The sequence below is a fragment of the Globicephala melas genome, chromosome 16 (genome assembly GCF_963455315.2).
Source record: "Globicephala melas chromosome 16, mGloMel1.2, whole genome shotgun sequence".
NCBI lineage: Eukaryota > Metazoa > Chordata > Mammalia > Artiodactyla > Delphinidae > Globicephala > Globicephala melas.
Window position 1 is genome coordinate 33,059,029 of NC_083329.1, and position 24,448 is coordinate 33,083,476.

A 24,448-nucleotide genomic window follows, 5' to 3' on the forward strand; every position below is an offset into this window, starting at 1 on the left:
AAACAAAGTTGTTGTTTTCTTGAATGTTACATCCTCGAGAGAGAGTCAAAACAAACAAATACATGAAGAAATGTGTAATAGATCAGGTACTCTGAAGTGCTGTAATCTAAGGAGGAAACTGTCATAGCCCATGAAGAAAACTAAAGCAGAGTAAGAGGATGGTTACTGAGTGTGGGGGAACGTTTGAGGTGATGATAAGGTGACAATTGAGCAGAGACCTAAATAAAGTGAAAGAATGAGCCATGCAGCTTTCTGGGGGGCAAGAATATTCTTGGCAGAGAGAACAGCAAGTGCAAAGGCCCTGAAGCAGGAGTACACCTCGGTGTTGGAGAAAGATCGGTATTGGAGGAAGATCGAAGAGGCCAGAGGGCTGGGGTGGGGGATGGAGATGAGACTAGCAAAGCCACAACATGCATGGCTTTGTGAGCCACGATGCAAGCTTTGGATTTCATTCCTAGTAGGATGGAGGTTTGCTGAAGGGTAATGAGTATGATCTTATTTACATTTTTAACGTATCGCTTGGGCTTTCTGTGTGGAGTTTGGATGTAGGAACCAGTTAGGAAGCAGGGGAAACTACTGGGAGAACATTACATATTTATTTTATAACTGTTGAAAACACAGTGGGGCCCTTGGATGACAGCAGGGCAATATTTTAGGTATGTTTGTCCAAAATATTTGTGTATTTTGGTCTCGTATTTTCTTCTTGGCTTTTCTATTAAAGATTTGGCCTTGGGCTTCCCTGGTGGCGCAGTGGTTGAGAGTCCGCCTGCCGATGCAGGGGACACGGGTTCGTGCCCCGGTCCGGGAAGATCCCACATGCTGCGGAGCGGCTGGGCCCGTGAGCCGTGGCCGCTGAGCCTGCGCGTCCGGAGCCTGTGCTCCGCAACGGGAGAGGCCACAACAGTGAGAGGCCTGTGTACTGCCAAAAAAAAAAAAAAAAAAAAAATTTGTGCCCGGCTTAAGGAATGTCTTGCCTCTGAACTTTGCTGTTGCCATGGAGACTGGCTGTGTAAATAGGGACCTCACTCCAGAGTCTGCAGCCCCAGGGCATGTAAGCAAACAGTACCAGGCTGCCTGGGTTTGCCTGAGCATGGTGCCCACACCCATAGGGACTGGACCGGGCAGTCTGAGCACGCACAGTGCTAGTGCATCAGCAACGTCCCTCCCTAGGTGCTGCGAGCTGGTGGGGCCGTTCTGCGCAGACTCTGTTCTTCCTCATTTTACAGTCATCCAACCAGCCATGTGCACTGAAAGAGGGAAGAGCTAGAGGAGCCTCTTGGTCACATGATGAACATGAAATGGTATTTTTACCTGAAATGTCAGAGTGGAAGGATTTTCCCAGTGGCTGAAGAATAAGAGTTCCCTTTCCAGACAGGCAATGTGGCCGTCCCTTAATGAGCCCTTTGAATGCATTATCCCACCTAATCCTCACAGATACCCAGTTTTTTTCTCAGAGAGGTTTAGTCACCTACTCAGGGTCACACAGCAGGTATGTATCAGAGTCAGCATTTATATTCAGACCTGTGCTCTTGACTTTTCAATTACACTGAAAACCTCTGACCACCTATAGGGACCAAAATGTAGGTGGAATGATTATCTTTTAGCTTAATTTTTTTTTTTTTTTGCCATGCCGCACTGCTTGTGGGAGGATCTCAGTTCTCCGACCAGGGATTGAACCCGGGCCACTCCAGTGAAAGCACTGAATCCCAACCACTAGACCACCAGGGAGCTCCCTAGCTTAAAATTTTTTTTCTAATTTTGCCAGAAAACAAACAAACAACCGCCCCCCCCATTGTCAGAGTATTGGTTCCTCCTTCTTAGGTAAAAGTTTTAAGTAGGCATTTTATGCTATTAAGTAATAAGTCATTTAAGCTCATTCCCTGCAATGAACAAGGTGAGTTCAGAGAATATATCTCATCTCATGTGATCTTCACAATGACCTTGAGAAGTGGAGATGAGACTTGAGGCTCAGAGGGGTTGAGGCTGAGACCCTGATCTCTTGGCATCCTGGCCCTGCTGTCACTCTGCTTGAGTTCCTAAAGAAGAAGCATCTTCAGGAGCCTGGAAATATAGGAATGAAAGATTCTTACAAGTTTTCAGATTTCTGGGTGTGTGTATGTGTTCTGCTCATGCTAAGGTGATGTCACAGGGACCAGATTTACCCTCTCACCTGACACAACCAAAAAAGTAGATGAAATACATGCCCCAGTGGTTTCAGATACTGGGCACTAGCAGCACAGGACACTGATCCCCAGGAGAGGGGGATAAATGAGCTGAGCCCTCTGAGTGCCCAGCTTCACGCCTAGAGAGCATTTCCAGGCTGCATTGCAGGACAGGCAGATCTTGGTTGTCTCCCAGAGTTGGGGAGGTGCAGGTGGGAGCCTAGAGCTAGGCGCGCGCGCGCACACACACACACACGCGCGCACACACACACACACACACACACACGCACGCACACGCACGCACACGCACGCACGCAGAGTGCTCCAGAGATTTGCAGAGGGTTCCGCTTGACTCCTCGGGTGTGGACTGGTCAGTGAGGAAACTACCTGAGGGCTGAGAATAGTTAATGCTCTCCCCATCCAGAGTGGGAAAACCTTCAAATTCATGAGCATCAGGTAGAGTACTCAGGAGGATTTTACCTCAGTATTGTGAAGAAAAAACTAGATACATCATTATTAAACAGATACACTATTAGGTGATATTATGAGTAGGTATGGACAATGAAACAGGTGTTATAATCGTATTCCACAGGTTAAGGAAGGTAGAGGAGGAAAGCTTGAGCAAGTGAAGTAGAGGCGTGGAAGGTATTTAAAAAGATCCAAATTGAACATGTAGGAATGCACATTACAATGTCTGATATAAAATGACTGTAACTGTCTAAGAGTTCGCCTTCCTAGTACTCTTATTTTTCCCCTCCATGTGTGTGTACTTGTGCATTTGAAACCATCACATATACCCCACACAAATGCACGGCAAAGTTAGAGACATCCTCTGAAGGTGAATTGTCCGCTTGGCTGTAATGTAAGAAGAAGATAACCGAAGACCTCACAATATACCCAGGAGGAAATTTACCCGAGTTCTTGCATAAGGGGTGGTGTGGGCAAGCGGTCAGCTGCGTGATCAGGAGATTAGCTTGGGTTTTGGCTCTGCTACTTACTGGTTGGGTGGCTTTTGGCAAGTTTCTTCATCTTCATGGTGGTGGCTGGAATACTTCCTCAGTAAGTGATAGACATAAGGGCAAATTTAATATAATTAAGGAAAAAAATCACTTAAATTTCCTGATGAACAACATAATCGCTAATATCTATTGTGGGCTTACCATGGGCCAGGAATTGTGCTAAAACTGCTCCACACGCAATCGGTTTTCATCTTTATAATGTCTTTGAGTCAGACAGGCTTATTGACGTCTTAGAGAAAAATGTGGCTCAGAGAGGTTCACCAAATTGCTTAAAGTCACCCAGCTCTTTGATTGGAAGCACATGGATTTAACTTCGTAAATCCAGAGTTTAACCTCAGACCTTCCAATGTTTATTTCCTGTGTGTGTGTGTGTGTTTGTGTGTGAGTGTGTGAGTGTGAGTTGAGGGCCAGAGTGCCAGGATGTGAAAGTGAGAGCACAGCATAACTAACACACACACTTACACACAGGATGGTACTGGGGACTGTAGAATTAGAAAAAGCAGAAGGACAAGCCTGGGTTATGGAATATACTAACTCCCTGGGCAAGGGTTTTTTGTTTTTGTTTTGTTTTTGCTTAGAGAAAACAGAAAGACTGTGGTTTGGAATGAAATTAATTTGATGGGACGGTGTGGTATTGCTTATGAGAAATTTTTGTTTACTGGTGTACAAAAGACCTTGTGTTCAAGCTTTTAATACTTTTATTTCCCCTAGTGGTGAGACTCACCTCTGCCACTGCCATGTGTAAACATAGCAGTGGGATTAATTGAGGCGGTCCCCATGACCTCTCCTTTTCCCCAGTGTGGTTGGTGAGAAGGGTTGAGGCAGGTTTTCTACCTGGAGTAGCTTCTCGGGCTGTGAGAAAATCTAAGCCAGAGGCAGATGGTACTGGGAACAAAACTCCCAGTTCTGATTTCTTTCTTTCTTTCTTTCTTTTTTTTTTTTGAAGTAAACAATCTCAAATGTTTATTATCTTCATAACAAAACAAAATATGAAGCTCAGAACTGGATCACTTGGCCCTTTCTCTTCTTATTTCCTCCCAGCTCAAAAGGCTTGCATCTCTTAATAGCCAGCATTCTCTTAGATCTGCAGTTCGGCTCAACACATCCAAGCCTCAGCACAATCTTCTTTGTAGTTTTAGCCTTTTTCCGGAAAGTCGGCTTGGTCTGCCCACCGTAGCCACTCTGCTTCCTGTCATACCGCCGCTTTCCCTGGGCATACAGAGAATCCTTGTCCTTCTTGTACCGTGTCGCTTTGTGGGGTCGGTGCTTGCTACACTTCTTACAGAAAGTCCGGCGGGTTTTAGGAACGTTCACCATGTTTGCGAGAGCGCTATCGGCACGGAAAAGCTGATTTCTTTTTAGTTCCGCTTTTTCAACAGAGCAGCAAAGCTATGCAAAGATCAAAGCTGGTTTGGGCTGGTTGGCTCTGGGTGCTGGAGAGGCTGAACCCCGCTGTTTGAGGAGATCACAGCCCTGGTGAGAAACACCCAGAGAGACTGAAAGAGAAAGACACTTCATAATAAGAGCTGTAATTATCTCCTGATTTTACTTGGAGGAACATCTCTTAGGAGAGGACGCTTCATAACCTATAAGTCATTTGCAAGGTCATTGGACTATCTTCAGTGATGTATCAATTAATTTATTCTTTCAGCAGATATTTGCTTGTGGCTGCTGTGTGTCGGACACTGCTCTAGGCGCTGGGGGTACTCCATGCCTTTCATGGGGCTCACATCTGAGTGGAGGCAGTAGACAATAAACAAGTAAATCCACATATAGTTTATCAGATGGTGATAAATATGAAGAATGAAGCAGGGGAAAAGGGGAGAAAAAGACAGGGTAAAGGGTGTGTGTGTGTGCGTGCGTGCATGGACGTACACGTGCGCTGGTTTAGAAAGGTTTTTCATATAAGGATTTGCTCTGGGGTCTCTTTTATAATGAAACGTTTTATGAGACCTATGGCTTTAAAAGTGCATTCAGATTCGACTAATTAGATTTTATGAGAATTCAGCTACAGCTGAAGTTTACTTCTGGTCTAATCCTGAAAATAAAAATTGTTTTCCAAACAGAATATTTTATTATTCAACAAAATAAAAATCTGTTTTCGAAACAGATTCTGTTTTCCAAAACAGATTCAATCTCTTTTCCAAACAGATTGATGGTGGGGAGGGAGCTATTTGATGTACATAAGAGAAAGGATTGGTTTTAAGAACTCTGCACAGTGATTGTATAGAAATGGCTGTGGGTAGTTACAGAGGGTTCTTATCTGTTCATTCATGCCCACCTGCCCACACTCCGCATAGATAAACCCACCTTCCTGTGATTTAGGCTGTGCATGAGTTCAGACCAGCTTTCCCTGCAAGTACTGACTTGGAGTCATATTGTTTTTAGGATCCCTTTTTCCAGAATAGTGTCTGAAATAATAATGAAAAGTGATGTTAAGCACTTACCAGATCATCCTTTTAATCCTTACAACAATACTGTTAGGGAGGAGCTGTCATTATCCCCACTTTGCAGATGAGGACACTGAGGCTCAGAGAAGTTACACGATCTGTGGTACAAGGATAAGTCTGAATCAGTCAGCGCTGTCTAGCGCCAAGTTCTTAGCCACTATGTTATGCTGTCCCCCTTACTTTATAAGGTCCAAGTGCTTGATGAATGAATGAGTGAATACTACTGCCTTGAGTCTAAAGGATGAGGGCATTAGACAGAGACGGAGCCTGGGAGTTCTGTTGAACTGTCCAGAACGGGCAAGCGTAGAGCCAGAACTTTGAGGACTGAATGAACAGGAGAATTGGTCAAGAGCGAATAGAAAAATAGCAGGTTACAGTCATTTATTCAAGAAATTAACTCTTAAGACATCTTCTACGTGCCAGGCATTAGGCTAGTTAACCCACCCCTGGCCTTGTAGCCTTGCTGCCCAGGAGGGCTTTGGGGAAGAGACCTGGGCTTCCATTCATCTCCTTCCCCTGTTAAAGTGATGCCGTCTGCAGCAAAGGCTGGCCCTGAATCCGGCAGATACTGCCACAGCCTCCAGGCTAGTTCAGTGATTCCAAAATCTGGGCATGGCGTTTGTTACACCTCCACCTCAGGGGGCTTGTGCACTGCTAGGTTGGGGAACCACTGTGCGGACTAGGAGTTTCTAGGTTTTCTAAAACCCCTGCTCCCTTGTGATGAAGGGGACAAAGGCCTCAAGGTCCTCTGACAATCCTGGTGTGGAGTAAGGAGGGGAAGCCACGGGAGGGCGCAGGTAACTAGGCCTGCCGAGTAGACTTTGATGGAGTTTTGCTTTCTCCTTTGTTCTATTAAATAATTGATTGCTACGTCCATTTCTCAAATGTGAACCTCTATCATCACATCGAATGTACTTTTAGAAAACTGCACGTGTTCCCTGTTCCCCAGGACTGGCTTTGCCAGCTGCCTTCCCTACCCCCCTTCCTCCATCCACCCCTCCACCTGTTCTAGACCATTGTTTCTCCAACTTCCTGGGTATAAGAATTAACTAAAGAAAAAGTCTGACTCAGGGTCCTGGGAATCTGTACCCGCCCTGCTGATTTTGCTGCAGGGCAGTCTGGGGAACCACATTCTGAGAAACAGTTTTAGCAGCTAATCCAGAGCACAAGAGTGGGCGGGTTGGGAGACTCGGAGGGTTCCCCACAGGTGAGGTGGATGGGAGACCCGGGGAGGTGCTTTCCGGGGTTCCCTGTGATAGGATTCACTGCCATGGCTGCCCCTGCCTCTCCCCCCATCTGGTAGAAAGCAAGGTGCGGGGCTTGGCGCTCCCTCCTTTTGGGGAGGAGCTCCACTGATACTGGCCTGGAGGAGGGAGAAGTCTGCGGAGGGGATGGGACCCAGCCGAGCATCCCCACTGGCCTTCTGGGCCTGGCGCAGACGACAAGGCCCAGCTGGCTGAGAGCCCAGTGCTTCAAAGGGTGGGCGAATCATGGTCCTGCAGGAGACCTGGGAGCCACTCAGAAGAGCATTTGTTCCCCAGCCCTGTTGGGGATTGTTATTGCCCCTCGGAGGATGGGAAGTTGGTAGTTCTGCAGTCCTTGGGAGCAGAAACAGAGCAACGTGTGATTTACTTTCCAGCCTCCAGCTTATTTTTCCTTTCCTTCATGAGGGAATTTCCAGTAAACCCTTCCCCAGTAACCCATGTGGGCTGTGTCCCTGCTGCACAGAAGAACAACTCGCTAGATGTGAGTTCCCCTGATTAAGAACTCAGCCAGCAAAGCCCTTACTCACCACAGTGGCATGCGACTGTTAACATTTGCGTCCAGGCCAACGGGGAAAACATTTTGCATTTCTCTTTTAATCACACTGGACTCTGTTTTAACAAGAAAGAAACAAAAGTTCTTAACCAACACTTGCATGACCGAGTTGACTAGTTTACAGTTAAACTCTTTAGTTCCCCCAAACCTAACATTTAATTTTCAAGTAGTTGCTTCCATTGCTTAGAATTAGTTTGATGTCACAGAGAGAACCCACAACAAACTATATGGGTGTTCGTGGACTGAAAGGAATAGGAGAAGGACTGGCTCTTTCTTCATTTCAGAATACATCTGCTGTTTATTATTCTTGCACTATAAGTTTCTTTTTGAGGTGTGGTCCATCCATTTTAGTGTTGGGTGGAGCCCATGGGGAGACACTTATTTTTCCATGAAAACACAGGGCAAAACTTTCCCCATTACTTTCATACCATAATATTTTAACATATTTATAGCATTAGTAACATGAAAGAAAAAGGGTCTTGGTTTAGTATCACCTTCTTTAAAGGAAATTGGCTTGTGGTCCGACTGAACTCTTCTTATTCCCTGTGTAGGAGGCCAAGTCATCATTTCCCAGTCTCTCACTGTATTTTGTATCCAAGCAACATCATAGAAAATAGGCCAGGCCAGGCTTGCCTTCAAAGCTGTATAGAGTTCAGACACCCATAGGGGATGTTTTCTTCAACTTACAGTGAAAGATCTTAGAAGCTGTAACTGTTTATATTTTTCTTCAACTCACTGAGCCGTTAAAAATATTTTGTGGATTAAAGTCTTTCTAGGCTTTCATCTAAACAAGCACTAGCTTCAGAAAAAAGAAATTTAAGTTTTCTTTGACGTCTCCCTCCCCTCCCCCACCCCACCCCCACAAGCATAAGAATTTTATGATGAAAAAGCAAATCTTAAGAAATGGGACTAAAGGTTTCTGAAAGAAGGAATTGAGATCAGACTTCACGATTGGCTTCTTTTATTTCACTCCATTCCTGGTCTGTTATTTGTTACATCCTCTCACACCCTCTCATGGGGAGGGGAAGGCAGCGGATACTGGATGAGTCAGAATGGAGGTTGTAAAACCCATTCAGGGCCATAAAGGGCCAGCAGATGGGTTTTGTGTTTTAGGCAAAGCTGTTCTCCCCAGTTAGCCACAAGTCCCACCACTCCCTATTGTCTCACCTAATACTGTATTCCACATATCTGTTATTGGCCTAAACTTTCCTCCTGACACCCTGTGGGAATTTGTTTGACTCCTGATGTTATAAGAAGCCAATACCTTTGAAGGCAGAAAACTTGCCTAGTATTCTGGATTGTTCATTATGGACATTTTCTAGGATATTTTTTTTCCCCCTAAATCAATGAACAAAGCCTTTAAAAGAAAAGAAATGTATAACATGAGAGAGTTTTCTGAATAGACATACATAGGAACATCACATATATAAGCCAGTAGCAGACTTTCAGGGCTAAAAAGGGTCTGAGGAATTCTTTCAATCTACTCATTTGCAGATAATGAAGGGGCTCAGAGATTAGGGTGACTTAGCCAAGTCCTCAAAGGAAGTTGGGACACAGAGTTAGGGGTAGAACAGGAATTGTCTAACCCAGTGGTTCTCAGCCTGTGCTGATTTTGCCTATGGGGACAACTGGCAATGTGTAGAGATGCTCTAGTGGGTAGAGGCCAGGGAAGCTGCTGAGCATCTGACAAGGCACAGGACAGCCCCCTAAAACAAATAATTACCCAGTTCAAAGTATCAGTAGTGCCGCTGTTGATAGATGCTGGTCCAACCCAGGTCAGCCCTCTTTCCACTTCAGTATCATCCCTGCATGCTGTAGTTTTTGTTTTGTTCCAGGGATTATTTATTGTTGATAGAGATTCAGGTCATCTTGGCTTTAGCAAAAGCAAATCAGTACATGTTCAAGTGTACAATGTTATGATTTTAATCATAAAGTTAGGTTATGAATCATGGAACTGTGAAGAGTAAAATCCAGTGTGTTTCCATGTCTTTCCAAGGTGAGTACCAGTCAGATAACTTTTAAACCTTTTCAGATTTTGTTCTTATTGAAAAAACCAAATTAACCAACCCTGTGGCCTGCTGTCTTAAAACATGGAGAGAAGTCCATGGAGAGAAGCTCACACCCTGTGGGGCTGAGAGAGACGTGGAAGAGATTTTGCCAGGGGTTCTCAGCTTGTGTGGGAGGTTTCTCTGTTTCATCAGGTAGAGATGGAGTCATGGGTAGTCTCTTGTCCTCAATATAGCAGGAGAATAAAAACCCAAGTGGGAAGAAAACATACGGATGTTAAAAAAACAAACAAGATACTAACATACGGAGTGAACATACTCATCTGAAAAATTACTCTGTAAAGGTCCCATCAATTCTCAGCATTGACAGAGAGACCTAATTTCTATATTGACCTAAAAGGGCTGAAAAGTGCACTCTTAATCCTCTGGAGGCAAAATTTTTCTTTTCTGACTTGTGATATTAGAAGAGAGCAGAATCCATCATGGTTGTTGAATGTCTTGGGTGTGTTCGTTTCAAGTCAGTGCACTCTTCCAAGAAGCCCTGTGCCAGTGGCTCACATTGTGGGGTGAGTTGTGTGAAACAGGGTGCCATAGCGCTGTTTGGTCGTGTGTGATATAATATATACCTATTCTCAGAAAGTGAAGTCACTTATTCTGAGTCACTGGACGTATGTGGTTGGATGACAGACGCTGAATCTACAATCTGGTCCTATTTCTGAGGTCCGAGTGGGGGATGAGAATACAGATATATGTCAGTTTAAAAATAATGTGTCTATGTTGACATCAACTGTCACTTCCTGATTTTAAAACAAAATGGACAACATTTTTAAATGAAATGAATACTTCTCCACAGGGGGATCTTTCCTGATTATTGTTTTTGCCTGAAAGCCCAGAGCTATTTTTATTCTCAACTACGGTTTCTTCACCGTGGGGTTTTTGGTATAAGGAATCTCTCCTGTCATTTTGAGGACTTGATATTTAGTTTTCTAACTTTATGCTAACGATAATCCAGGCTATCATATCTGCTATTGTTAGTATAAGTCGCTGCAAATATAGACAAGATATAAGTAAATAGCATTTAAAAATTCTTACTATTTCTCTTTTCCTTTTTCAGTATCTATACTGAGAGCACACCCCTGGACTCTCTTTGCTTTTTTATTGCATTTCACAAAGGGAACTCTTTCAGTTCACCCACTCTCATACCATGTTGTGTGTTATAACCCCAATTCACAGACTATATTCCACAGGTTACACTCTTATATTGACCAACTCCCTGGGGATGTGTGTTCTATAAATTTTTTGATCATGTGCCCTAACTACAAAAATGTTTCTTTCCTTCATTCAGTAAATATCTATTAATAAGCAAACTATGTTCCAAGCACTGGGGTTAGAGGAATGAACAGAACAGGAAACAACCTCTGCCTTTCAGGAGCTTTACTCTAGTAAGGAGGGACACAGGTGTACTTCTGTACCAGTATGTTATGTGCACTAAGAGGTAGACGGTCAAAACTACAATAAGATATCACATCACACCTGTCAGCATGGCTGTCATCAAAAAGACCACAAGCAACGAATGTTGGCAAGGATGTGGAGAAAAGGGAACCCTTTTACACTGTTCATGGGAATGTGATTTGGTGCAGCCACTGTAAAAAGAAAACAAAACAAAACAGTATGGAGGTTCCTCAAAAAACTAAAAATAGAGTTACCATAGGACCCAGCAATTCCACTTGGGTATATATTCAAAGAAAATGAAAACACGATTTCAAAAAGATATCTGCACCTCAATGTTCATAGCAGCATTATTTACAATAGCCAAGATATGGAAGCAAGCTAAGTGTCCATTGACAGATGAATGGATAAAAAAGATGTGGCACATATACAGAATGGAATATTACTCAGCCATAAAAAAGAATGAAATTTTCTTGTTTGCAACAACGTGGATGGACCTGGAGGGTATTATGCTTAGTGACTGAAGTAAGACAGAGAAAGAAAATTCTGTATGTTATCACTTATATGTGGAATCTAAAAAATAAAGCAAATGAAAGAATATAACAACAAAAAAATAAGAGGTGGATGGGTAAGCGGCAGAGGCTGAATATAATCCCTTGGGGTCCAGGAAGAGGAAGAAGTGCATACATCCAACTTCTGAATGATGCTCCACAGCATGTGAGTTGCCAAGTTACCCCATCAGTAAACTAGCAACCTATTTACACTGCAAGAAGGTTTACTTGGGGGGATGTTTTTACAGTGGACAATGTTGTTTTTTTTTTTTATTGCTCAAATGTTCCCAGGTGGCCTTTATTTCACAAAACTATTTCCATTAAAATTATTTCCTATACCACTTTTACTATATAATACTATTCAAATGAAAAGCAATCGGCAAATTTACAAATTATGCACTTTTAAGTCATTTCTTCTTCGTTGAGGCTGTACACATCAGACAGCATCAGTGGCCAGACCTGAGTCAGTGAATTCCTAACGCTCTTCCATTAACCTGGACTCGGACTTTCACATTCGGTCAGGTATCTGTTACACCAAAGCAGCTTCTGAACCATGTGTTACCTGGCCCAGGTGGAAGCTTAGATTTTCTATGTTCTTGTGTGGTTTCCTCAGCCCATTACTAAATCAATTAGCCAGTCTCTGAAGACCATGGCCTACGTGAGATGAAGTTTACTACTGCTACTACCTACATGAAGGATGATGGAAACAAAACAAAGAAACAAACAAAAATCAAAAAATTTTAGGAAATAAGGTGAAAGTGAGAAAAACTTCTGCATGAGACCTGTATTAATTTTCTGTTGCTGCTTTAAATTACTACAAACTTAGTGGCTTAAAACGTCACAATTTTTCCACCTTACAGCTCTACTGGTCTGAAGTCCAGTGGGCTTACCTGCAAAATGAAGGTGTCAGCTGGGCTGTATTCCTTCTGGAGGCTCTAGGGGAGAATCCATTTTCTTGCCTTTTCCAGCTTCTAGAGTCCGCCTGCATTCCTTGGCTTGTGGGCCCTTCAAACTAGTGACAGCTTGTTGAGTGTTTCTTGCAAGTCTCTTGCCTCTTCCGTCACCCTCTTCTACTTTCAATCCTGGATTATCTGGGTAGGCCCAGTCTAATCATATTAAGGTCAGCTGATTAGCAACCTTAATTCCCTCTGCTATCTTAAACTCCCTTTTGTTTTGTATCACAACACATTAACAGGTTACAGTGGACAATGTTTTATGAATCCTTTTAAATGTCCATTACAGAAGAATGCCTAAACTTTGTCCTACTTTTCTCTCTTCCTGTATTCTTCGAGGTTATATTCAGTCTTTGTCTCTCACCCATCGATCTCATTTGTGATGTGAAATTTCACAGGCACCATAGTTTGACTCTTGAAATGACTGCTTGTTATGGAGACATGGTGGCTGCTGTGTGATGGTTACCGCCAAAATACCCTGCTAGGGAGAGCACAAAATGGCCCACGCTTCATTATGAGTGATTTTCATGCTCGCAGATGAATAGGAAGAGGATTGGGAGGTCCAGTGTGGAAACGGAAACATGCCTCTTATGTGGGTAACTGTGTGCTTTTTCCTTTCCCCTGCAGGTTAATTGGCACGGCCACCGTAGCCCTGAAAGACCTGATTGGCGACCAGAGCCGATCGCTGCCCTACAAACTGATCTCCCTGCTAAACGAAAGGGGGCAAGAGACTGGGGTGAGCATTTCCCTCTTGTTGAATGGCTTTGAAGGGAGATGGCTTTGCAAAGGTTCATTGAGACAAGAGTGTGAAATTATAAGTAGCTCACTACACACACACACACTCTCCCTACTGGTTTTGAGGTAAATAGGTGCATTTACAAATGATATGGCCTCATCCTGTACTCATATTGACAGAACTACAAAGTAGATAAACTTGATTTTCTATATCAGAATACTATAGCGTGAGTGGGACCCTCTCTTGGTACAGCTCTAGGCATATTCACTTGGTTGTTAACATTTGTATGGTGAGTGTAGCTCTGTGTATCAGATACTCTTTGAAGCATTCTATAGAAGGTAATTCATTAATATTAGACCAGAATACCAAGATGTTAATATCATGATTTTTAAAAAATTAAATTTATTTATTTATTTATTTATTTTTGGCTGCGTTGGGTCTTCATTGCTGTGCACGGGCCTTCTCTAGTTGCGGAGAGCAGGGGCTACTCTTCGTTGTGGTGCACAGGCTTCTCATTGCAGTGGCTTCTCTTGTTGCGGAGCACAGGCTTTAGGTTCCTGGGCTTCAGTAGTTGCAGCGTGTGGGCTCAGTAGTTGTGTCTCGCGGGCTCTAGAGCGCAGGCTCGGTAGTTGTGGCTCACGGGCTTAGCTGTTCCGCAGCATGTGGGATCTTCCCAGACCAGGGCTCGAACCCGTGTTCCCTGCATTGGCAGGAGGATTCTTAACCACTGAGCCACCAAGGAGGTCCCCATGGTCTTTATTATTCCATTGGCAGCTGAACGTTTTCTGATCACAGCCTCTCTAAACAAGTACACACTGATATTGTCTGATATGAGACCAGAAGAGAGAGACTCTTTTTCAAGTGCACTTTAAAAAAATTGACTCTAGCATCACCGCTCTCAGATTTCTTAAGATTGCTAACAAGCACTCATAAAGCTAATATGCTTGCCCTGTTAACCTCTGACCCCTTCGTTTTCCAAACAATTTGTCAATATTTTGCTTAGGAGCCTGGGCAAAGGGAGAAAATTTAAAAGAGGCCATCCCTGAAGGCAAGAATGCATTAATGCCCATTAGGAATGTCAGTTTTGCTGGTCTAGTCTCCAAAACTTATAGGTTTGCTGTGAATTAGCATTCTGATCATAAAATGTAAATTCAGAATGTCAGCTATCGTCTGTCTACCCAAAACTGGCTGAGAGAAATGATACTAAGGGAAGATGGTACAAGTCAGTGATTTTTCTGGCTGTTTTTTTCCTCTTTAAAGCAGAGAAGAAAGCATATGTAGAACCCTGAAATGGCAGAATTATAGTCATTGAATGGAGTAAGGAAGAGTGAGGGCCTCAGGCCTGGCCCGCTGGTATCCCCTTACCCCTGTTAGAGGGCCTGGAGCACCTCGGAGGATCCTGAAGTTATTGGGAAGCCATTGATACAGAGGTCGAGCCATTCATGGACTCTTCTGGGTTTGAAAGGTGGATTCTTCAAGTTTGGCAATTGAGCCCCTCATTGCATTCAGTGTTCCTATTGTGGCCTGGTTGTAGCCATGAGACGCTGCTCTTATGATTCTATATTTGCCAAGAAACTGCTGTCAGAGGCATCATTTATTATCCTGTTCAGTGTCTCCCAGGTCATAGTTCTTAAGTTGGCAAAGAATGTGCTGATCCATGAGGGAGTATTTACTAATGAGCAGACAGATGGGAAGAAAACAGGGCAATTGTGTGTGTGTGTGTGTGTGTGTGTGTGTGTGAGTGAGAGACAGAGTTTACCAGGTGTAGCAAAAGTAGCAAATGGAAGTGTGGGATGCCCATTTAAATTTGAATTTCAGATAAACAATGAACAATTTTGTACTATAAATATGTCCCAAATTTTATGTCCTGTATTTTATCTGATAATGTGTGTGCGTGCGCGCACGCCATTCTTATTTTCAAAGGACTTCTTTTATTTTGAGGTTTATCCTTCCTCACTTTTGCTGTTAAAAGTCCATTATTTTGTGAAATGATTATAGTAGTAGATGGTAGTTGAGGGAACGTGTTTGGCAAAATAAAAATTAGCGACCCTATGTTGAGTCCCCTCGCAAACTTTTTTGAAATTTTATCGGTTCACAAAATATGAAAGTATAGGAAACTCTGCCCTAAAATAATGCCCCACATGAGAAATTTAACTCAGATTTTTAAAATAGGAATAATTTTATCTCCTGTAACGAGTTAGTATGTTTCTTCCTTTCTGATGATGAAAGGTTATGTATAACATTTTACGTTCTCCTTCTTGCCTTGGCTTCTAGCCAACTTGGGGTCATATTTAATGCAAGAGGGATGGCACTTATCTTCATCTTCACGTTTTGCATCTTTGTTTCCTCTTTAATCAGACTTGTTTCCCTTTTTCTTGAACCTCATTTTATGAATCACATCGCTTTATAACTTTTTGTTAGTCACTTAAAATTCTTTTTGGAGAGAAGTGTGAAAATAAATTTCAGCAATTAACAAAGACGTCAATGAGCAAACAAAAAAACTTAAACACTTAGAATGATCCTCTGTGACTGTAATTCTGTGATTGGAGGCCATCTCCACCCTAGGAAGGAGGTTTGTTACGAGTTCAAGCTTCCTTGTCGCAAAACTTTCCTCCAGTTATGAGGGTGCCCCTTAGCAATGATACACTTGGCAACCTGTACCAGGTAACTGCTTTCCCAGGTGCACCCACTCCACCTGGGCCCACACGGTGGGAAGATATGAACAGTGGAGGGTATGTCGTCCTTCTCTCTTTCTCTTCTCACTTTCCCATCCCCCTGCTCACCCCTGCTAGAACTTTTACTCCTGCTGAATTGCTTTGTGTTGAGTCTATAGCATTCTGATGCCCTGCACTGATTCTGTCTGCCACGAATTTTTTCTACCCAGGCCACCATTGACCTGGTGATCGGCTATGATCCACCTTCAGCTCCACATCCGGATGACCCCAGTGGGACCAGCGTGCCAGGCTTGGGAGGTAAGCTGACCCTCCTGAAGGCCCAGCCTACACCAGGGGGGATCTACTAATGGCATACAAGGACTCTCCAAGGAAGCTCTCCTTGTCACTATACTCTCTGTAGCTCCCTGCCCACCTAGACAGGGCCCCATGAGGCAGGTGGAGCTGCCCTGAACTGGACATTACAAGAGTTTACCAAATGCCCTTCAAAGGAGAGGGGACAGCAAGGCAGTCCTTTACTGTTGCCAAAATTCGGTGACAGAATACCGGTGCCAGATTAAATCTTGGAGACAGAGTTTTGGGTGAAGTAGAAAGAAATAGCTTTATTGCTTTGCAGGTAAACGGGGCCACAGGGGGCTGATGCACTCAAGATTGTGTGTCCCACCCTGGAGGGGGTAGTGAGGAATCTTATAATGTTCAAGGAGCAGGGCGTGATCAGTTCGTGGGCATTCTTCTGATGGGTTGATGGTGAGGTAATTGGGAGTCAGCATCATCAACCTCCTGTTTCCAACGGGTCTGGGGTCTGCATGCTTGTGGACAGCATACAGTTAACTTCTTCCACCTGGTGGGGGGTTTCAGTATCTGCAAAGCAGCTCAAAGGACACGGCTCAGAATAGTATCTGTAGTCCTTGAGGAAGAACTAAAGGTCCCTGACTTTGTTTAACAGCTAAAGTATTATTATTTTGTCTTGCTTGACTGTTGTTCTTTCTTTCTTCATTTTCTCACTTCTCTGATTAAATTTGTTCTGTGACTAAAGTTTTTCTACAGACAAAAGGCAGGCGGAGGACATGGGCGGGGTCTGTTCTGGGAAGGCCTCATAGGGTCCTGCTTGGTTACATGACTGAGCAGCCTCACGTGAGCCCATCCAGCAGAAGGTCCCAGGCAGGGCTTTGCTTTGGGTTTGTAGCTTGCACCCCATGCACTGTTGCCTGGTTGTGAGTCTCAGGAGTGGCCTGTGTGTCTTCACAGTGTCTTCACGTGTCACTGTGGCCCTTCACGTGTCTTCACCTCCTAAATGTGCCATCGCCAGGCTGCGCTCTCAGCCGCCAGTCTCGTGGTCGGAGCCCCTGGATTGGAGCCTCTCTCTCCCTTGGCCCTGACCCCCTCCCGCCTCCGAACAGCCCCTCGGTCCTTTAACCAACCAAGTGCTTCCTGCCGCACAACCCACCTCGTGCTCCTTGTTCACGGACGTGGGTTGTGGGTCATTCAGGGCCACCAGATGCTGCTTTGGATGGGGTTGGAGCGTGGGACTCGGGGTGGGTTTTGGGCCGCAGGTGGAGGGCAGTCTACAAGACAGTCAGGCCTTTCACGCAGCTGAGTCCGACCTCCTCTTAGCGTCTTTCCAGGGTGACGGGATGCTAGACGTGTCTCTGTAGCTTCCTCTGCGCAGAGGGGTCTCACCAGACGCCCCCGTCTTCCCAGCCTTGGCGTGCACCCCAGGGAGGGAGGGCCCACTCGCCCCGCCTTGAAATCCCTCATCCTGGGTGGGCACCCTGGCCCTGGTTCCTGCCAGGCCTGGTTCTTCCGTTCCTGGCTTCTCTGAGTTTTTCTTGGTTCTGAACTCAGCTCTCTGGTCACCTGAGGGGTCTCCTTGGCACCTGTGGCAGCACCTCCCTTTCTGCCCTGTGATGTCTCTGCCCCCTTCCTGTGTGACGTCTTGTCTGCCTCAGCCCCATCCCAGCCATTGCCCCTGCTCGCCCAGCCCACAGATGGCCCGATATTAAGGTTTGGGCCCATTAATTGACCACGTAGTTGTGTGTCCAGCATGGGTCACTTGGCTCCTTCTTCCCTGGGGACATTTGGGCCTGACGTAGCCCCTTACCTCTCATAAGGGTACCAGCACATCAGCAATGCGCTCTGCCTCCACCCTCTGCCCACCGGCGCCACGGGCACGCTGCTCTGTCCTTGGACACTCTCGGCCCCGCAAGGGCCCTGTGGTAGCTTAAGAACATCTGTGGCTCCCTTTGCTGCCAGAGCAATGATGACAGATACACCACAGAGGAAACAGCGCGGTCCTGAGCGGCACGCCAGCAGGGGCTGAACCAGGTGGTCCGACCAATTTCTTTCTCCTCCGCCGATGCCCGCCGTCACCAACGTTTGCTTCGGCCTCGGAAGGGCAGTAGGAACTTACAGGCCCAAAGAGGCAGCCCCAGCTGGTGGGCTCTCTGGTGTAGCCGCTGAATTGGGAGGACCAGGGTGCCTTTTCTCACACTGATATTTTTCCTAAGCCAGATCCTATTTATTAGTTTCCTAAGGCTGCTGTAATAAAGGACCACAAACTGGGTGGCTCAAACTATAGAAATGTATCTCTCGCAGGTCTGGGTTCTAGAGGTCTGAAATCAAGGACTCTAAGGGAAATTCTGTTCCATGCCTGTGTCCCAGCTTCTGGTGGTTGCTGCCAATCCTTGGTGTCCCTCGGCTTGTAGACCCATCACTCCAGTCCCTGCCTCTGTCATCACACCGTGTTCTCCCTGTGTGTCTCTGTCTTCACATGGTGCTCTGTGTGTCCATGTCCAAATTTCTCATGTCTTATAGGGATACCAGTCATTGGATTCGGCCCACCCTAATCCAGTGTCCTCTCAGGTTAACTTGATTACATCTACAAAGACCCTATTTCCAAGTAAGATCACATTCTGAGGTTACAGATGGGCAAGACTTTTGGGAGGACACTATTCAGCCCTGTATACTGGTAGATAAAAGACAGTTCCATTATGTTTATTCCATTTCAAGAGCCAAAATGTTAAATGGGCCCTTTTGAGGTACCCCTTGAGCCGGGCCTTTAGGAAAAAAATAGCACTGAGGTTCATTCAAGTAGAAAGAGTAAACTTATAGTTCACAGTGAACTGGCATCACACAACTTCTTAGTATTTATGGGGTACAGAAATTGGTTGCTGGGTTTCCTTACCCATTGCTCAGTGCTGCAGTGAGGGTGGTAATTCTTTAAAATACAGCTCCTCCCCTCCAGGAACTTGCAGTCCAGGTTTGGAGACAAGACTTTTTTTTTTCTGAAGGTGTAACGTTATGGATAAGAGCAAGGGCTTTGGGGTCACACTAGCCTAGGTTAGATGCTATGTCTATTGTTAATTAGCTGTGTGACCTTGGGTAAGTCACTAAACTTGTCTGAATCTCAGTTACTCTACTGTAAGGTGGGGGAGAACAGTAGCACATCATGAAGTGGTTGCAAGGATTAAATGAGATAATGCATAGAAAGCACTTAGCCCAGTGCCTGGCATAGAGTACGTTCTACCTTAATGTGGTCTTTATTATTATTATTATCACAAAAACAATTCTGGGTAGCTGTAGTTATGAGCTCAGTTGAGTGCCACAGTCTGTATGAACATTCAGATTGTTTCCTCTAAAAAGCAGAGTTATTAGAAAAGAATGGTCTGCTTTGGCTCAGAGTCATGTTGAGATGACTAAATGCTTTTTTGTTAAATATCTTAAAAAAGGGGGGTGGGTTGTGTCCTAATGGACCAGGAAGACTTTGAGAATAAGCAGTTTATCAAGCTGTTGGGAGTATAGGGGGAGGTCCCATCTCCTGAGAAGGACCCTTGTAAGCCCAAGCTCAGAAAACACGCCATTTCCCCAGAGCAACGACTGCTTCCTTAGAAATGAGAAAAGCACTAACTCTTGACATTTTAAACCCACTGGGGAGAAAACCCTTGCCATCCAGGCTCCCTTTGCCCAAGGCTCCTCTCCTCACCTCTTGGGTTGTCTGAGCAGCACAAGTCAAGCTCCAGCAGTGCTTGTGGACTGAGTCCCCCATCCTCTTAGGAAGCTAGCTGGTTTCCAGCGGGTTCCAATGGCAGGTGGCCAAGGTCTGCCTCAGAAGTTCTTTTTAATACCTGATACTGCTGGACGGAGATAGGAAATGAGCCAGAACTTGGGTTCCTTTTATTTGGATTTCAAAGAACATTAGCAAGTGCTGGCCTGCAAATGAGCTGTGTCCGCAGGGCAATTTTATGTTTAAGTGTGAAATGACAGAGTGAAATTTATTTATTTGAAAAAGGAACAGGTTTCTTTGATCTGGAGGTGCCATCTTTGTTCTATGAGATTAACATTCACCACAGCTGGTGGTGAATAATTTCATAATCTGGCTAAAAGAAACTTAAAAAAATCGTTTAATGTCGTAGATTATCTGGATTTTTTTTTTAACTTTTTTTTATTTGGCCACGTAGGGTCTTAGTTACAGCACGTGAGATCTTTCGTTGCAGTGCGTGGGCTCCAGAGCTCACGGGCTGAGTAGTTGTGGCATGCGGGCTCTCTAGCTGTCCCGCAGCAAGTGGGATCTTAGTTCCCCGACCAGGGATCTAACCTGCGTCCCCTGCATTGGAAGGTGGATTCTTAACCACTGGACCACCAGGGAAGTCCCTATCTGGATGTTTTAAGATAAAACTTTTTTTGTCTTAATGTGAAATTCAACTAAGCAAAGATATCTTTGAGTACTTAGTACAACTCCATGTTAGGGAAGACACTAAGGAAAACAACCCAACACCTTACAGTCTTGGGGGAAATAAGAGCAATAAACATGAGACAGAAATAACAACAAGGCAGCCACACCTCCTGCTATCACAGACCTTAACATGAACGGAACATCTGGCCAAGAAACTGGTTTTTTTCACTTTCCTTAAATTGACTCTTTAAAAATCTTTACCATTTTGTATAAAAGTAACGAGTCCACTCCCTCTAATTTAAATATCAATAGATCTTTTCAAATTTTAAAACATGAACTCATTGGGGGTGTTTTTTGAGTTCAAAAGCATATCTGCTTATAAAAATATAAACATCACAGGGGATATAAGACACAGGAACATACAAATCTCTCGTAGTCCCAACCTACGATAACCGCTATTCACCACGACTGATATTGATTTTAAAGGTTACCATCCACATAGTGGGATCTGCAAAGAAGAAATTTGAAATGTTAATGATAGAACACAAAAGTGAAGATTTTCAGGAAAATTCACCTCTGCAAGTTGAAGAAACTAATTATGACCATAGACCACGGGAATTGAATACTTCGGAGGTTCGTGGGTTTTTGCTTTTTGGTTTTTTAAGACCCTTTTTTAAGAGAAGTTTTAGATTTACCACAGAATTGAGAAGAATATACAGAGATTTCCCGAATGCCCTCTGCCCCCACGTATGCATAGCCTTCCCCATTATCAATGTCTCTCACCAGAATGGTGCATTTTTTTTTTTTTTAACAAAGGATGAACCTGAATGGACGCATCGTAATCACCCAAAGTCCATCGTTTACCTTAGAGTTCACGTTTGGTGTTTTACGTTCTACAGGTGTGGACAAATGTATAATGGTCTATATCTATCATCATAATATCATACAGAATATTTTAACTGCCCTAAAAATCATCTGTGCTCTGCATATTCGTCGTCTTCCCGCACACACCCCCAACCTTTGGTAACCACTGATCTTTTTATTGTCTCCATAGTTTTGCCTTTTCCAGAGTATCACAGAATTGGAATTATACAGCATGCAGTCTTTTCAGATTGGCTTCTTTCACTTAGTAATGTGCATTTAAGGTTCCTCCATGTCTTTTCATGACTTGATAGCTCTTTTTCAGTGCTGTATAATACTCCATTGTCTGGATGTACCGCAGTTTAGTTATCCATTCACCTACTGAAGGATATCTTGGTTGCTTCCAAGTTTGGCAATTATGAGTAAAGCTGCTATAAGTTTCCATGTGCAGGTTATCCATGTGCAGGTTTTTGTATGGACCTAAGTTTTCAACTCCTTTGGATAAATGCCAGGGAGCATGATTGCTGGGTGATAGGGTAAGAGTATGTGTAGTTTGTAAGAAACCACCAAACTGCCTTCTGAAGTGGCTGTACCAGTTTACGTTCCCACCAGCCATGGATGAGAGTTCCTGTTGCACCAGCATTTGGTGTTGACCGTTCTAATAGCTGTGTAGTGGTATCTCATTGTTTTAATTTGCATTTTCATGATGGCATATGATGTGGAACATCTTTTCCTATGCTTATTTGCTAACTGCATATCTTTGGTGAGGTTTCTGTTAAGGTCTTTGGCCCATTTTTTACAGGTTGTTTGTTTTCTTATTGTTGATTTTTTTTAAAATTAGCTTATTTTTTGGCTACGTTGGGTCTTGGTTGCTGCGTGCGGGCTTTCTCTAGTTGTGGCGAGCGGGGGCTACTCTTCATTGTGGTGTGCAGGCTTCTCATTTGCGGTGGCTTCTCTTGTTGCGGAGCATGGGCTCTAGGCGCATGGGCTTCAGTAGTTGTGGTACGCAGGCTCAGTAGTTGTGGCTCATGGGCTCTAGAGTGCAGGCTCGGTAGTTGTGGCACATGGGCTTAGTTGCTCTGCGGCATGTGGGATCTTCCCAGACCAGGGCTCGAACCTGTATCCCCTGCATTGGAAGGTGGATTCCTAACCACCGCACCTCCAGGGAAGTCCCTATTGCTGAGTTTTAAGATTAAGAGTTGTTTGTATATTTTGGATAACAGTCCTTTATCACATGTGTCTTTTGCAAATGTTTCCTCCACTTCTTGGCTCGTTTTCTAATTCTCTTGATATTGTATTTCACAGAGCAGAAGTTTTTAGTTTTAATGAAGGCCAGCTTATCAATGATTGCTTTCATGGATCAGGTCTTTGGTTTGTATCTAAAGGGTTCCCTTTTAAGGAATGCTTTCCTGAAGCTCTTATTTCGAAATGACAAAGGTTGAAGAGCCTGGGGCATAGGTGGCTTAACTGAAAGTGTGTGGTGTCAGAAGGTCTGCTTTTCATTGCCTGCCTCTGAGACTGTCCCCATGACAGAGGGGTGGACTGACTCAGGCCACTGGCTTGACCTTCTGAAAACCTGTTACTTTGCCAACTTGATTTGCCAGATGTCATTTAACTTGACTGGAGCCTACATCCCCATGACCAGAATAAACTACTTTTAAAATCTCACATCTATTTTTGAAGAACAATCTGTTAAAAGTATACATTATTCAATGCTAGAAGTGCCAAAAAAAAAAAAAAAAAAAACGAAAAACATTCATAGCCAGAGTTGGCCACTTCAAATTCATTTCATTCCATGAACACCAGAGTCACTTTGCTTGAAGTTAAATTCAATCTGGTTCAGAAAACATTTACTTATACCTGTCTGTAGAGCATACAGAGGTGAGAAAGGTATTGTTTGCCACCAGGAGCTTGTGTTTCAGTAGAAAGGTAAGATATAAACATGAATAACTATAGGTCAGAGCTGAATCTAATAAATTCCTCAAGGGAAGACTAAGCTAATTATTATGTGGGAAACAGTTTCTTAGAGAAAGTGCTTTTTCAGCTGTGTATTTCAGCTGTGTATCCTTACTGCCTAGTACAGCACTTGGAAAACCACAATGTCCAATAAATGCATGGTTGATTGAATGATGGATGAGCAATAGATACGGTTTAAATTTTTGTTCAAGAGGGGCATTTTGGTGAACACTAGTGTATAGGCCAAAGTGACTGATTCATTCAGAGGAGTAATAAAAGGGAAGCATGTTCCTGAGGGCTGGGAGTGCCAGACTGAGACATTTGTCCTTGATGAGCAGACCTTGAGGATCCATGGGAAGTTTTCTGAACAAGGCACTGTCTTGTTCAGAGCTGCCCTGGAATGTGATCAGTGTGTTAGAGCATCATTGCAGGCACTGTTTCCACGATTAGGTCTCTAATTGGCTTTGTCCAGCAAACTGATTGTATTAGGCCATTTCCCCCCCCCCCACCCCAGGATATTTAGGAAAGTCAAAGTGATGATAATAAACAAATGGTTCTTAAATTTTAGAGACATAGTAAAATCATCGGGGGAAATCTTTAAATGTGCAGATTTCCAGCACCTATCTCCAGAGGGTCTAATTTAGCTGATCTGAAGGGGAACCCCCCAATCTGTGTGGTTAACAGGAGCTTCCAGGAGATCCTGATGAAGGCTGATTATGGAGCTCACTTTGAGAAGCCATGGAGCTGAGCATTTTACCTGGTTAACATTATCTTGTCCTGATCCAGGCAGAGCTCTTTGGGCAGCATTTCCTAGCTTGGCTCACAGCCTCCATCAGTCAAAGGTAGATGCTGCCAGAATTTCCCTGCCAGCCTGTGTTTGCATCACTGTTTGGTTACAGGCACTTTTACGGTACCTTTGCTTTGGTCAATGTATTGGAACTGTTCCAGAAGATTCTCAGGGCCCATATAGTGCCATTTACCCAAAAATCAGAGTGAAAGGTCATGAATTGCTTATGGTTGAATGCAGATACTTATTTATATAACTTTTAGCATGTTAGAAACCCAGCAAAGTTATTATTCAACATTCCAGCTAAATCAGCATATTATCTCCAAAATGTCTTCATGCTTAGAAACTTACTCTCT

General features: G+C 44.1%; 2 protein-coding genes across 2 annotated transcripts in view; one reads left to right on the forward strand and one right to left on the reverse strand.

Annotated features, from left to right (window-relative positions):
• The window catches only part of MYOF (myoferlin), a 155,550-nt gene that overhangs the window by 25,033 nt on the left and 106,069 nt on the right, over positions 1-24,448 (forward strand). The window contains 2 exon segments of the mRNA XM_030865110.2: positions 13,036-13,144; positions 16,029-16,116. Coding sequence (XP_030720970.2) covers positions 13,036-13,144; positions 16,029-16,116 — 197 coding nt within the window.
• LOC115857794 (large ribosomal subunit protein eL42-like) lies at positions 4,123-4,498 on the reverse strand. Its single transcript, XM_030865112.3, has one exon. The coding sequence runs from the start codon at positions 4,496-4,498 to the stop codon at positions 4,178-4,180; it is 321 nt and encodes a 106-aa protein (XP_030720972.1). The 3' UTR covers positions 4,123-4,177.

Coding starts and splice junctions, on each gene's coding strand:
- LOC115857794 (XM_030865112.3), bottom strand. CDS start 4,498: ATGGTGAACGTTCCTAAAACCCGCCGGACTTTCTGTAAGAAGTGTAGC.